Below are 16,688 nucleotides of genomic sequence, written 5' to 3'. Positions count from 1 at the left end.
TAGTAATTGCTTATGTTTCTTTATTCCCAAGGAGTCTGTGAATTCATCCCCAGCAACACTTGGTAGATGCTCCATAAAACTTTTGATATATGAATTAATGAGCTCTTCATTTATAGCACCACTTAAAATTACGTGGATTTCGATAGTAGCATTCTGTTGAACAAATCATTTTCCATAAGTGTGATTACAACACGCACAACATACAATAAACTTTAAAGAAGAACATGTTGGTTTTCTCCACGAATATTATAAAGGCATTTTATTTTAATTCATTATTGCCAATGGACTAGCAGGAAAAGATAGATAATACTGCTGTACTTCATCAGCTGGCAGTAAATTTTGAATCCTTGATTGAACACACTTATTGCAATTCTTCCCTTTGGGAAGAAATAAATACATGTCTTTTTTTACTATAAAGATAAGGTGGCCCATTGGCAGAACACATGACATACAAGGGCTACTGAGTAAAGAGTATAATTGGTACAGAAATGAGACTCCAGCAATGCCGTGAAGAAACTGTAAGGTTTAGACAGACAGCAGAGGAGAGAGAGCATCAGAGCAGATCGGACACAGTGAACAAAAGCAAAGGGTGATGTAGGAGATGTGTTTATGGAGAAAGCGTGGGCCAGGCTGGGAAATAGCTGGAATTGGCTAGAAGGCCTTGATAATTACATGAAACAGTTAGGACTTCGTTTGGGAGCAGTAGGGACACAAACAAATTTTGAGTTGTGGAATGTTGCCTGACTACTATTTAGGAATACGCATTAGGCAAATGGATTGTGTGGTGTGGGAATTTGTGAAGAATATCGGGTATGGAAAAAAGTGAGGACGGATGCTGCCTTGAGAGACACTTTTTCTGTGTAAGTAAGTTGTGTGCATGAAGCAATAAAGACACAGAAAACTAAGGTGATGGGAATAGAAATGGAGTTTGAAGTATTTAAAGAAGGAAGAAGCCACGCTGCATGACCACTACATGGTTATGGTATAGGGAAAAAAAGCACTGCAGAGTTCATGATGACTTATCTCCAAGAAGAGGGAAACTCAGGAAAATAAAAGATAAAGTTAGGGTTTAAAAATCTGCTTTAACACAATGTGATATATAGGTGATGTATTACAGAATTGTACCTTTGAAACCTATGTAATTTCACTAACCATTGTTACCCCAATAAATTTAGTTCTAAAAATATTACTTTAGTTTGTCCTGTGATCACAATAACTAGACATTAGCACTAACATTCAGGACCAAAAGTGTTTTGTACCCCCAGATATTCAAAAGATTGCTTCATGTAGTCTTATAGAGGCAAATAAAATTTATAGTTTTAAAATCCAAAGAGTGAAAAATACATTGTAACCTTTATCTCACTAGAACATAAATACAAAGCACCACCAGTCCCCCACTTTCTGCCTAATAGATGTTTCTTAGTTTCTAGATTTTTAAAACCATTGAGAAAATATTTTCAGTGACCTTTATTAGTACCGAAACAAAGAGAGAGAGAGACGAAAAGGTGAGTGAAGGACAGAAGAGGTCTGGAAGAGAAAGGAACCCTGAGAAGTTAGTTACAGTTTACACAGCATAAAAGCTCCAACACCGCCAGGCTTCTGCAAACGAACTCAGTGCCACCCTTCATTCGGAGGGCATTTCTAAAGCGGTGAGTCTCTTCCGTAAGCCTACCCTTGACAACAGTAAAAAAAAATATGCTTTAAATGTGGATCGGGAAAAGCAGACACGTCACCACTTTTCATTTCTGGGCACTTTTCCATGATTCCTGCCCTCTCCTGTTTGCTTTCAGTGAAATGACTTAAGCTGATGCTCTCTAACAGGCTTGGGAGAGGAACTCAGAAACCCGGGTCCACTTCTGGAACTACTTGAGTACCCAGGAGATTAAACAAAGCACAAAGGAACATTCTCCTATTAAGGTGGCACCGTTTGGGAACACAGCATTAAAAGAAAAATTCATTCTTTTCAGTGCCAGACCTTAAAGATGTAAACCTCCTGTGCTTCATGCTGCCTCTGACCTGAATGACTAGCGCAGCACGAAACAACACTGCAGCCCCTTTCCTCCCAGAGCCCCACTGTGGAACTGTGGTCATGCAGCCAGTTAACTGAAAGCCTGGTATGCACTGGCTCCAGAGAAAGGAAAAGGAAACTTACAACATCTGAATGCTTCCTGCACCTTTCTCTCCTTTATGGTTCGGACAGAAACCAGAATACAACTTTGTAAATTAAAAATCTGTTAATCCTTGATTCAGATGCTGAACAATCCTCAGATTACTGCAACTTTGCAGAGGAAAAGACAATACCTGAAAAATAGCCCATAGGAGATGATAGATGGAAGCTATTCCCTGTTTCTGTTATTGCCATTTGCCAGGCCATGGGAATTTTCTTTGCAGAAACGGCCTTCCTTCGTTACTATTTAAGAAGAAAGGGAAGAGAGTAGGATGAACAGCAGTGTTAGCTATGATTCCTGCAGATGTGCTATACTCCACTATTGAAAGCGAGAAGGTGGAAAAGGTTAAAAAGGCCTTGCCCTGTGCTTCAAAGATATATTTATGGTCCCCAGAACATCTCTAATTAGAAATGAGCAGCAATAACCCGGAAATGTAGGCCTTCTCCAGTGTTTGGATAAACCCGATTTAGTTGCTGAGGGCTGGGGAAACTAGAAGAGGCACCGTCCTTTAAGCAATTAGTCACTTGACTTTTCAATTTGTATCATTGTCAGTTTCTCTATGAATAATGCACTCTTACAGGAACCCTGTTCTGTGCTCGCTAACCCTGTTCTGAAATCTCAATAGATCTATAAAATATGAGACGTGCACATTTAATTATCTTTGTGGATGAGGGAGGAATATAAATTAACACCTGAATTCCTTGCTGATAATATATGCTAATGATCATAGCCAGATCTGAGCTGCTCAAAGAGAAAGACTCAGCAGGAACAAGGTTTAGTTTAAGAAAGTTCCCACTAGCATATTTTGCTTTTTATATGTGGTTTTTCTTATTTTGTTTCCTTCTCATTTTTTTCTGTTGGTTACTAAATAAAGAGGGTTAATTAATAGATGGCCAATCAAAGAAAAAAAGGAAGAAGGAACAACCTTAGACGTTACTCAGATCAGCTCCTGATTAAATTAGCTTCCTGTACATGACATTAAAATTATAATTACCTAGTTCCAATTCAGACAATTATTCCATTTAATTATTCACATTTGAAAGCAAAGTAAAAAGAATATTTTGATATAAACATTTTCTAAAAACATTGTCAAATGCTATACTCTTTAACTTTCCCTACATAAATTAATTCAGAAATATCTTAGTTTCTTTTATTGATCATAAATTATTATATTTCCCCACTCCTGTTCCTGCTAGTTCATATTTTTGGCCTCTCCCAATGCCATCTATTTGGAAAGTCAAGGTGACTTTTATTTCTAATCAGTGGTAATTAACATGGTTGAAAAGCTCTTGAAAATGGTCATTACAAATAACCTGATATAATTTTCTCAGCAGGAGAGGTGAGGCAAGTGAAGGCAGCCAGAACCAAACCCATATGATGGGAGCACAGAACAGGGATTTGAGAGGGACCCATTTCAATGTGTAACAGCAAGGCTGCTTGATTTGGGTCTGGGAACAGCCCAAGGTAGACTTGGCCCCTCCTTTTCAGGATGGTCAGCCCAGCTTGCTAACTTCTCCATAGGTCAAGGTGATCCCTACAAGACCACCATTCTTTAAGCCCCACCTACACAGCCTATTCAAGACAGTAATAAACAGATCGATACGAACCTTGAAAAATCATCATAGACAAGCAAAGATACACATAAATCATTGTTGTACACTTCTAAGCTCTTGGTTTCCAAACTCCATTTTATCTGAGCATAAACTGATCTTAAAGCATCAGAGGATATATGTATAATTTTAAAAGGACATTAACATATCATCTACCTACCTTTCCGAAAACTAAAACATCGTTTGATTCTTCTGTATGTAGTTTTAGGAATGAAGGGAGTTGATGCTAAGGCACCTGAGGGGCGCCCCCCAGTATTTCGGTCTTCAGGCATCATACAGGCCCGAAGTCCTGAACCCGGTTCAGGCTTCCTTTAAAGCCTGCCTCTGCAGGATACCCCACAGCCACTCCTTCTCATGTTTATTTGTTAGGTTTGAAGTGCTGATTCTAGAACTCCAAGGTTTTTTATCATCCAAATCCTGGATCAAGGGTAAGTTACCACTTCTCGTTTACTTCTTTTTTTTTGAGGGGGGTGGGGGGGCGGCAAGAACTTCCTTTCTTCTTGCCTAATCCAGGGAGGTTTTAAGGTTGTTTTAAGTTTCTGCAGACATTCCAAAATGTCACAGCAAATAGGACCACAGCAAGCAAGCTGCACCTCCCATTCAAACAGCAGGAATTATGGGGTTTTTTAATTTTTTTAAATTTTTTTTTTTTTTAAGAACTGTCTTCTCAGTTGGAACTGGGGGGACTGAGATTCCTCTGGAAAGGTCAGCAAACAGCCGTGTGCAAAGGGAAAGAGGAACAATGACAAAAAGGCCTCTGAGGAATACTTCAGGACCGTCCTTGCAGGCTCCTTTCATCTGAGCAAAAAGGGGAGGCAAATAATGGCACCTTCTCCAGAAAGCGTTTCAGTGCATGATAGATTCTTTTCAAAGGGCTCCCCTGTTCCTTTCATAGCACTCCGCATCCTTTGATGCTCTCTGCAGGCTTCTCCCTCTTCTCTTCTGTCTTCAAACTCTGGGGGCTCCCGAGAGGAAATCGCCACGTCAGAACAGTCGAGTGCCCGTTCCAGGAGACTCCTTGGATCCGTGGAGGAGGCAGCTGTGCAGGGAGCTTGTCTCCCCCTCCTCCTGTTCCGGTTCCCTTTTCTCAATGAGAGCTGGGCGGGAGCTGGCAGGGCTGCAGCTGCCTTGTCACCACTGCTGTGGCTGCGCTGCCTTCAGTGCCCGCTGGTCACATGCAGCAGGTGCAGTCACAACAGTATGAAGGGAGGAGGGAAGTGCCAGGCGGCAGTGTGAACCCCTTTCTTCTTCCTCTGACTTTGAGTTGACTTCCTGGCTCTTGGCTGTGCCGCACCTTTACAGCTGGCTGCTTCAGTCCTTCCAGAAATCCAACAGCACCAAACCACCCCACGAAAGGGCACACTTTTTGCCCCCTCCTTCCTGCATCTATTTTCTTCCTATGCAAGATATTTTAAAACATACTTCGCAGTTGAATCTATTTGTGGGTGCTGATTTAAATGTGCATAGCATGAAAACATGTATGTGTGTGTATTTATATATGTGTATGTCTGTGAAATAGGAAAATATTCTAAATCTAGTAACAAAGAATCTGAAGGTATAACCACAAAACAAATCAACTCCCCCTATGTGTATATTTATATTTATCATATCTATATTTCGCTGGTTATGGTTTGAAAACCAACCCTGTTTTCAACTTTCTCCCCTGCCCTTGCATGCACCATCTGCACCACAGCCCCATGTCCACCAACCCTCAGTCCCACTCACTAAGCAGTTGACTCACTGGGTTAATCATTCACCCACCTGGCTCTTCCTTGAGCAGATTTGGAATGCCAGGGCTTCAACCCCAATTGACCCCTGAGGCCTTTGCGTTCCCTCCTGGCCATTCAGCAGGAGCTTTCCAAAACTGTGAGGAGTACTACAAAGCTACTCCCTTTCGAAACATCATTACTCTGACTAGCATGGCCAGATAGGTAACATTTTGACACTGAAGGGATCCTTCTTAGTTATGTCTGTCCCACGGTTTAAACATTGTTTTTAGCTTCCGTGTCACAGCATGCAGCTAGGAAAAGGAGAAACTGTGAAGTATAACTCAGTCCTACAAGTCAGTGGCAGTGCTGAGTTGGGGGACACCTTGCCGCTTGGGAAGGAGGGAACGCAGGGAGCCGCAGAACTGGAGCTAGAATGAATCTTAGTTAAAACAGTTTTGTCCAATTTGCTGATTTCCCAAGTGAGGAAACAAAAGGTAAGGGGTCACTTCCTAGATCAAACAGGATAGGCTGTGTCAGAGGCAAGACCACAGAGCCTCTTAACCAACCCCGGCTTGCCCACGTATTCATTACGCCAATTATTCATTATGAGGATTATTTGCTTTCAGTATTTTTACGCCCCTATGGGTCTCTGACTCAACTCGTTTCATAAGGAGACGGAAATGTACAGGAAGAACCTGATTTTATTGGTAGCTGAAGTTAGGCTAACCATTCAGATCTAATGAATAATTAATGGGTTCTCACTTTCCCCAGATCCTGGGCTAGAAACTTCTATATACACTGCTTCAAAACGCAGTGTAAAGAAATCCAAAATAAACAAAACAAAAACAAAACCCTAAACTTTTCCAAAGCTAAATAAAAGTTTTGACATATCAACTTTTGGCTTTGACTTTCAGGCAGAAATGACGTGCCTCTCAGCATTTTTAATACGGAAGCAACAGTAATAGGTGTTTTTCAGCACATAACACAAAGTTTAGGTATTTAGATTCAACACTGAACTTTGTTATCTGGCCAGGTTGTTAAGAGAGGAGATGTACTTGACACATCTCCATTGGTCCCTTTCCTCCATCTGAATATTTTGTTGTGAGTGTCCCTTATTTAATAAAAAATAAAGGCCTATAATTCCAAAGCTCCACATTTTATGATGTTCACTTAACAGTTTTTAATTTCTAAGAGATCGAAAATCTAGGCAACATACTCAGGTTTCGTCTATAATTTAATCCAATATTTATTGGAACGGTAAGAGGGAATATTTCACATGTGTATGCAACCTGAACAAAGATAAGCTTAGGTGCCTCATGAAAAACTTAAACTTTTTAAAAACACAGGTAGTGAAATCACAATACAATGAAATGCCCTCTCTGTAATAGAAACATTTAAAATGTATCCAAAGGTGGTATACAGAAATTGATAAGTTAGGGTGATATGTCTTCCAAATGTCTTTACAAATGCCATTTAATTAAGGACGAAAACCATCTTTGAGCTGTGGGAAGGAGGTTGGAAGCCAAGAGCTCTTTATTTAGGATAAACAGCATCATAGGTTCCATCACAAAGATTGGGGGGGAGGGATGTATTCTCTTATGAAAAGTATTTATGGCAATTCAGGAAATTTTTTAAAAGAGCTTTATTGAGATATAATTCACATATCATAGATTTTCCCATTTAAAGTATGCAGTTATATGGTTTTCAGTATACCATCACAAATGTAGGAAACCATCATCACAGTTAATTTGGAAAATCTCATTACCTCAAAAAGAGATCCCATATCTTTGGCTCTCCCATCATTTCAGCCCTAAGCAACCACTAATCTACTTTCTGTCTTTATAGTACTTCCAGTTCTGTATTTATTATAAATGGAACCAGATGATATGTGGATATTTGTGACTGGCTTCTTTCACCGAGCATCATAGGATTTTCAAGGTTCATTCATGTTATAGCATGTGTCAGTACCTCATTCTTCTTTTTCGTTTTCCGGCTGATCCATTCCATGGATATACCATACTCTGATTATCCATTTGTCTGCTGATGGACATTTGTGTGTTTTCACTTTTTGTCTATTAGGAATAATGCTCCTATAAATATTTATGCACAAGTTTCTGTGTGGACATATGTTTTCATTTCTCTTGGGTATATACCTCGGAGTGAAACTGTTGGGCCCTATTGTAACTACGTGTAATCATTCGATGAATTGATGAACTGTTTTCCAAAGCAGTTGAACCATTTTACATGTCTATCAGCAATGCAGAGGGCTTCAATTTCTACACATCCTCACTAATATTTGCTATTATTGGACTTTTTGATTCTAGCAATCCTAGTGGGTATGAAGTGGTATCTCATTGTGGTTCTGATTTGCAGTTCCCTGATGACTAAAACTCTATACCACCTCTGGACTAAGCATCTTTTCATGTGCTTATTGGTCATTTGTATACTTTCCTTGGAGAAATGTTTATTCAGATTCTTTGCCCATTTTTAATTGCGTCAATTGGGTCAAAATTTTTATTTGTCATTATTATTCAGTTGGAAGAGTTCATTATATATTCTGGATACAAGTCTATTATCAGATACATGATTTGCAAATATTTCCTCCCATTCTGTGGGTAGTCTTTTCATTCTCTTGATGGTGTCAATTCAGGTATTTTGAAGGATTTGAAAACCTATATTCATTCTAATTATCACACTTTAAAAAAAACTTGTTTTTCACATAATGAAGAATATACTATCATAAAGGCACGGACTTGTAATTGTGGGTTTTTTACTCCCACAGTAGAAGAAATAGGTCATACTATTGTGCTGAAAAACAGGAGGAAGCTCACGAGTGAGAAGACCTGTTTTCTTCTCAGCTCTGTTACTCAGTGTGACACTTGGCAAATTACTCCTCCTCCCTGGGTCTGAATGACCTAATCCATAAACTGTGTGGTTCAACTAACATAGTCATTTAAAAATATTCTTAATCATTGGAAAACTTATTTTCAATGAAATGTTAAGTGAAATCCCAATATATAAGATAAATAAAAGGGTTTTCAGTCATATAGATTTTTTTGTTTGAAACTCAAATTTATAATATTTCTTTAAAATTCAGTCAGGGGACAGAGGGGGGCTAAATTAATGCAATCAATTGAGACCCATGATTATGGGTGACAGCTGCAGTCTTCCATCAGTGTAAATATTTAGTTTGGTTCTATATTCTGTATTAACTTTAGAAAATTCTGATGTTCAGATGAATCACAAAGGATTTCTTACAAATTAGATGAGTGCTTTAAAAGCTTGCCTTGCAATCTCATAACAGTCTTCAATTAAGCAAAGAGGGCAGGAGAAGATTTATTCTTTGGAGCATTGCTTCTATTGTAAGGACTCTCTGCTAAAATGTATCTTTTTAAAAGTAAAACTGAATCAAGCATTTGCAAAATCCCAGAGGCATATTCCACAGGATAAAGTATATAAACTGATCAACTACTATAATCCCTTCCGGGTTCATAAATTTGAAGACTCATGTACAGCTCTTGTCCAGTCCCACTGGAATCATTTCCGATACTCCTGGGCTGACAGAACCTGCCGACGCCAGTGATTTGGTGAAGCTTGCTGAATCTCATTCATTTTTCTTGAGTAAAGGACAGAAGGAAAAGGAGGAAAGGGAGAGAATAGCATACTTGCCAGAAAAAATCCCTCCCCAAAAATATCCCCTTTGGTAGGTATTAAGGATTCTCCTGAACTAAGGAGTCACAGAAATCTGATAACAGAGGTCCCCCTGTGTTTTCAGAAGGTCTTCAGAAACAACAGGATCTTTGAAAAGACACATCCTTAGGTACCCCACAAGTCTGTGGCCCTTGAAGGTACCAGCAAACCTCTAGCAGTTAAATATGTGTCCCTCATAAATAGTCATGTGGGAGATCCCTTGCTAAGGCACTGGGGTGGGGATCAGCCCCATGGGCCTTTTCGCTTACTAGCCATTTTGTATATATTTAGGGTGACCATATCAGTTGTCACCTAAACGAAGAGTGAAAGGTAGCAATATCAATCATTAGCCAGAGACAACAGTTGTAAACCAGCCCGTTACCAGGCAAACTGGGTGAATAGTCACCCTGGTTATTCTCCAACAGAAGATACTGCTAAAAAACAATCTGCAGATATATTTCATTAATCTGGTAAAATATCAACATGTCTTCAATGAATCTTTACTATTTTAACTTTAACCTGACTTTTCAACTTTTTAAACTAAAAAGAACTGAAGTTCTTCTAAAATGTAAAGTGGTTCAGGGTGCTGACAATACACAAAAGAGAACATAAAATAAATATGGAAATTGTAGTTGCTTTACTAAATAATATAATTTATTTTAACTACATCAACATAAAATAATTAGTCTTTTACATTGTTGGAAATACATGTTGGTTATAGATGAATATTTTGGGGTTCTTATTTTTTTTTTTTTGGTTAGTGAATTTTTACTATAAATATCTTTTCTGAATATATCATTCTATTTTATATCCCTCGATAGACAAAGATCTCACCTTTAACCTTTTCTTCTTGATTTTAGTTCTATTCATAGCACCATTCAGTGCATTCTCAACACTGTATTAACACAGATATTTTTACAAACTTATTATCAAATCCACAAGCACTTGCCTCATTGCAAAGCATTTTTTTTATTCCAATAATTATCAGGTTTTCATCCAAAGTGTTCCCATTCCTCTTGGATATATCATTGAGCATCTGGGGACTGGGCATCTGAACATCTCTTCAAAAGCTACGAGTCCATTTTTTGACCCATATCTACATTCTTTTAACTAATTTACATTTATGGTATCAGTCTCATAACTATTTATTGTTAGTGAAATGGAAAAATCCAAAAATAAAAGAAAAATATAATCCCTGATTATAATTCAAGATATTTATGGCAGAAGGTTGGTTATCAATGATATTTAACCTAAATGAAACTTCCAGGAGTTATTTAGATATGTGTCTAACCATAATGTGAAATAGTTTACTATTTGTTTTAACATTCATCCCTTTGAAAATAGGAACTGGTAGTAACATTAACTGGGGGAAAGGATGAACAGGTTTGGTCTACCTTTCTGTTTTTCCATGATTTAAAAACATACTCACCTCCTCCAAAAGGTCCCCATATGACTCGGCGGATGGACTTCACCCAGTCTTCCATATCATTCTGGGTGCTCGCCATAAGGAGGTAGCTCTCATGATTCGCTGTCATCCGATCTCGATCGCCTCCTGTAAGAAGATAGTAACACATGAGCTGTGTGCTCAGCTGAAGACTCTGCATCAGCAGCCTTCTAGGGAGTCCCTGACAGCCAGCACTAAGTTCAGTCCAATGAATTGGAAATATTTACCATAGTTTCAGCATAGGGAAAAGGCAAAGTTCTTATATCTCCAGGTGAAGGCAGGAAAATACATGTCATTGCCCAAATAACGCCTGCCTTTTTGTCCCAGCAACAACCCATAGGCCTGCATTAACTCAGAATCCAATGTATTCACACTGCACTGCTGAATACGGAGAAACAGCAAAAGGAAAATGAAAGATGAAAAAGTGGTCCACAGAGCCTGGATTTCTTTCTGTCTGAAGAAACTGCTGCTTAGCACACATACAGTGAGGCCACTAAGACATCATGGGTGAGTTGGGGAGTTCTAGGAAAGGGAACGAGCCACATGAAAAACTTTTGACCCAGAGGTTCTCCTCTATCACTCTGCCCTGGAAGGGAAGCCTCTTCCCCCAGATCAGGAGAGCAAAGAGGAGAGAAGAAGACACAAGGCTGACCAGTCACGAGGCCAAATCAACCCTCCAGATGGCTTTCACACTGAAGAGTGAGCTTTAGGAAACCCGCATGGTGCCTCCATGCAAAAGGGTGATGGCTTCTCTTATTTTTACGCCTCCGAGAAAACCTTGATAATCTTCGATATCAATTTTGAAGTGCTGAAATTCTGATGCATGTGATTGAATTAACTTGAAAATTTTCCTAGCACATTAAGTTTACCCAGTGACTTAATTTTCTCATTTACAAGACAGGGATAACCCTACATGACCTTGAAAGAAGTCTTGAGGCATAGTTTTCCTGACCACTATTTTATGCTGAAAGGAGTATTTCTGAAGACAAATATCAGTGACTGCACTGCTGCACTGTGTTTGAAAATAATTAGTGTTGTTCTCAGAGGGAATGATTAAAGAAATGGAACATTAAGTATTTAGCTGAATTCTGATAATATTTTAGTGTTATATGAACTTCTAAGGTGCTCAAATAATCTAACATTTAATTTTCACTAAGTATGAAATGCACAAACTTGGGTTGAATTAATTCATATCCAAGTACTTTGTCACTTAAGATAGTTGTTTGTTTATTTTAAAGTGGATCTAAATACCTTTCTGAGGAGCTTGCAGGCTCCAGTTTACAACAGGCCCCATCTCTGCCTTTTCTTTCACATCCAGTCCATTTCACACATAGCTCTGAAAGCTATAGGCATTTGAGTTTGTGACCTCTGAATCCTATACAAATGCCATAGATGGAGAAACACCACTATTCTACCACTGACGTATATTTATAGAACAAGTGAGAAGTTGCAGAGGTGAAATCACCTTAAGCCAACCAGAGAAACAACCAGATTGATGGTTTATATTTTAATACCACTGGATGGGAACGGAGAATGGACTGAGGGAACATATCAAACAGGTTTCCTAATGTCTACAAATCTCTGTAATAAACAAGACTAGCCTTCTCATATATTAGACAACATCTCACTATTAGAGAAACAATGACTGTCCTAGACCTCTAGGTATGCTAGATCAATCATCATTTTAAGCAACTTGTGTCTGAAAAAACATAGGTTCAGGAACCAGAGGAAAACCCCATCGAAATCTCAGTTCTATCCTATACTAGCTGTTTGCCTTCTGGGAAATTACATAGTTTATGGAAATTCATTGTCCTTAATCATGCTTTAGAAAAAAATAATCTCTATATAATAATTTTTTTGTGAGAATTAAACACAATAAAGACAGTAAAAATACCTGTGTGAGAGGCTAAAAGAGAAATTCTGTAAATGTTAATTGTCTCGTTTAACTGCCTCTCACCTCTAAAAACGCAAAAAGAACATATTACATTTAATTTGACCTCAGAGGTATTATGTCTAGTAAGTGCCTGGGAACAATTAATCAACAGCACACATAAACAGGGATGTTTTTTAAAAAGCCTATCTTTCTTTGATACATAACAATGCACATAAAATTATATACTACAAATGCATGCAAATGTCCACGTAATATGCATATGTATGGTTGTATGGTATATAAGCGGCAGAAAAAACACTGAAAGACAAAAAACAAAAATGCTTCCTTTGACATGGCAGAGTACTAAAAGTTTAGTCTGTATTCTGATCCATTTATACTACAGCACTGGGCCAAAAAATTACCATTTGAAGTCAAAATATTTTAATTATTGTCTTTGCCTGAAGGATGCTTAGGAATTCAGACAGCAATATCCTTCTGTGTCATTCCCAGCCCAGGCAGAAACAGTCCTGGTAATGAGAGTGACAGCCATGAGACTGAGTTTCTGCCTGAAAGCTGGGAAAAAAGGAGAATGATAAACACAACTAGCCATCATCCCCCCACTTTTCATGTGATTCTCTATCTCTGCCAATGGTCCTGACCCTGAATCTCATTTAGACTGCCAGTAACATACATGAAATACAATCTGTGAATTTCACCCATGGATATAAACTTGGTTCCTAGAATATTAATAAGGGGGGGGGGAGATTTATAAAAACGTTTTCTATGAGTCCGTGAGAATGAAATTAAAACAATTGGACACATTTATACACATATAAACTAGATATTCTTCTGTACTAAAATATGTGATTTACAACTGAAGATGCCAACTATTCTAATTCATAACACTTCAGTTCTAAACACCTGGTACTGGCACTGTGACTTGCAATTGAAAGGTCTCAAAAGCAACATATTAAATGTATAATTTAATAAATGAATAAACTCAATATTGACTTTCAACTATGTTGTCAAGTTTCACTCTGTTAATCCTTTATAGGGAGTAATACTCCATTTAACCATGTGAATCTAAAATTCTTACAAAATGTGAAATTTTAAAAAGCAGTCTGGAGATTTAATTATCACTCCAGATGTCATAGTCATCTTCAGTACACACACACACACACACACACACACACACACACAAAAGCGTGCGAATCTGACAATTAAGTTCGCAAACTTGTTGCAACAATATTGCTAACCTTTTCTGATATCAGAGAAATTATTCATTATGAATTTATACCAACTGGAGAAACAGTTAATGAAGTTTATTATTTGAAAGTGCTGAAAAGGCTGTGTGAAAAAGTTAGACGACCTGAACTTTTCACCAACAATTCATGGGTCTTGCATCATGACAATGCACAAGCTCACGTGGCACTATCTATGAGGGAGTTTTTAGCCAGTAAACAAATAACTGTATTGTAACACCCTCCCTCCTCACCTGATCCAGCCCCAATGACTTCTTTCTGTACCTGAAGATAAAGGAAATATTGAAAGGAAGACATTTTGATGACATTCAGGACATCAAGGGTAATACAATGACAGCTCTGATGGCCATTTTAGAAAAAGAGTTCCAAAATTGCTTTGAAGAGTGGACTAGGCACTGGAGTTGGTGCCTAGCTTCCCAAGGGGAGTATTTCCAAGGTGACCATAGTGATATTCAGCAATGATGTATGTAGTACTTTTTCTAGGATGAGCTCGCGAATTTAATTGTCTGATCTTTGTATATATGCTCATACACACATACACACACACACATATATAGGTATGTATATGTGTATTTGTATACTCTATTATAGCCAGTATACATTCCCCATTCTTAAAGTCTGCTTTAACATAAATATCTACTCGTATGCAGTTTTATTTTCATTTTTATTATTGCTTTATATGATAGTGGATTTGCATAAATTTTAAAGACACAGTGTAGTAGTAAATTGTATACATCTTTTAGATATTAACTTGGGTTGGTAGCAATGTTTTGGTGCTAGTGTTAATACTTCAAGCATTTGTAATTTTAAGTTAACTGAGTAGGTCACATTATTTAATATCACTTGTTTATATATAATTGAAAGTATGTGCACATTTCATTGGGATCATCTATATATTTGCATTTGATATAAATTTTTCTTTGCCAGAAATAAAATATAGTCTTTGAATTAAAATAACTACTTGACATGTTTAACTTTTGCAAAAATTAAAAATAGATTAAGAAAAGTTTAATAAACTTAATAGACTAATAAAAAGCTTAATCTAAAATTAAAAGACAGGCTAAAGAAAATCTACATTAAAGTAAATGCACAGTTAATTAAGAGGAAATACAAATATCCATTAGTCATAATAATTACAAAATAATAATTTTAAAATAATATTTTGACAAACAACTTTGTAAAGAATTTTTAAATTTTTTAAGAAAAATATTGGAAATGTTATGCCAACATGGATATGGATATGCTCATTGCTTAAAAGAGTATGGATAACATTCCTTATAATGCAGCCAATAAAATAGGATTTTGAGGAATATTTATTGACTTTTTATTACACAAAGGAAATGTACAAATTTTATATATGATATTATTTCAATTTTCATATAAGTAGAAAGCCAGATAAATAAGATACTAGATAGAAATATAAAATAATTTTAACAATGGTAATCTCTGAATGCTAAGATTCGGAATTTTTTTGCTTTTTTTTTTTTTGTTGTTCTTTTCTGTATTTTCCAGATATCCAATCACACATAGTGTTATAATGCATGTATTATTCCAGGTGCTCTACCATGATTTAATTACGAAAAAAATATTGCAAAGAACAAATAATCGGAATTGTATGATCATGAAAGCACTAATCAATGAAAAGCCAATGTGAGCTGGAAGATAATTGTCACTAAGCTCACTCAGTGCTGCTTAAAACTGCTCACTTTGAATTCTCATTAATTTACCTGTAACCCCTCCTGCTTTTGCAGATACTGATCTCTGAGCACAACCTCAAAGGAAGATTTGGGGCAGGAGACCATCATTGCTCAAGTGCAGAGTACATCATGTCACTAGGACCTCCTCAGTGAAGAAGAGGTTGCTACTATCAGGAGCATTCACATTTCTTTAAAATATATATGGAAAGAAATATTTTACTGAACTGATTGTGTGGCAATTTCCAAAAATAATCACCAAGAGATTTTTTTGAAAAAAATAACTGTAAATTGTTAAAATTATGAACTAAACAGCGAAACAATTACTTAGAAGTGATGCATTTATGTGTTATCCCAAGCAAACTTTTAAAGATATACACTTAATTATTTGTTTGTGTTTGAGTGTTAAAACAAGTTGTTCAAGGGAAACAGAGGTCACAGACAGTTGTGTTCCTTGCCAGGCAGAGGTCACGGACAGCCCTGAGGACATTTCAGTACTCTGATACTGTTAATAATTTCAAGGGTGAAATGTTTCCTTATTCCCAGTTGCAAATTAGGTTAAAACTAAACCTATTATACTATCAGTTATATTACAGCTTATAGAAAAAAATATTTTAACATTCTAAGTAGGGTTATTAATTTTCACTTATATAACTTCAAGGTCTTTTTTTTTTTTTTAAAGGATTACTTTCCTCGAAACTTAGGTCTTTATTGGTAGTAGAACTCTAGTGATAAATTGCAGGATAGAAAGTAAATTCTGAAGCATATCAGTGGAAAATTACTGAGATGGAAAAACGTTTCTTCCCTTTATGGAAACTGATACGTGGAAAACAACCAGAGTTACATGAAGTACAAGTAAAAAATTACAGGCTTCTATAGATACCATCACTCCTTAATAAACAGCAACAACAAAAACAATAAAAAAGTACATAATTTAAAAAATAAGGGCAAAGAACAAGTTGGCTTCACATTCAATCAATATCACATTTAATTTTTTTTATATTGTTTTGGAGTATTATAGCGACATTATTATCTGAAAATTAAGAGTTTGGGGATGTTTTGCTAATCAAATTTTTTCCAAGTATTTCTTGTTCAAAGGTTCAATGCATTCAATACAGAAAAGTTGTGTTACTCTAAAAGGAGATTTTGAATATTTGAAAACCTCTAAACCAGAAAATGAGAATTAATTAAGGGCCCCATGACATTAGCCATCATTCTTTTGTAGTTTGTAATCAGTA

At 37.0% G+C, this 16,688-nt stretch overlaps 1 protein-coding gene across 9 annotated transcripts in view; it reads right to left on the bottom strand.

The window, feature by feature from the left end:
- The window catches only part of ARHGAP24 (Rho GTPase activating protein 24), a 701,125-nt gene that overhangs the window by 57,763 nt on the left and 626,674 nt on the right, over positions 1 to 16,688 (bottom strand). For 8 of the 9 annotated variants that reach the window (XM_033105937.1, XM_033105936.1, XM_033105935.1 and 5 more), the window contains one exon: positions 10,607 to 10,729. In XM_033105937.1, coding sequence (XP_032961828.1) covers positions 10,607 to 10,729 — 123 coding nt within the window. Of the gene's footprint in view, positions 1 to 3,938; positions 4,088 to 10,606; positions 10,730 to 16,688 lie in introns of those variants that run through there. The other variant, XM_033105940.1, reaches the window with a different exon arrangement.

This window comes from Rhinolophus ferrumequinum, chromosome 5 (assembly GCF_004115265.2).
Source record: "Rhinolophus ferrumequinum isolate MPI-CBG mRhiFer1 chromosome 5, mRhiFer1_v1.p, whole genome shotgun sequence".
NCBI classification, from domain to species: domain Eukaryota; kingdom Metazoa; phylum Chordata; class Mammalia; order Chiroptera; family Rhinolophidae; genus Rhinolophus; species Rhinolophus ferrumequinum.
Note: the sequence above shows the minus strand (reverse complement) of the source record. Positions and strands in the feature narration are given on the sequence as shown.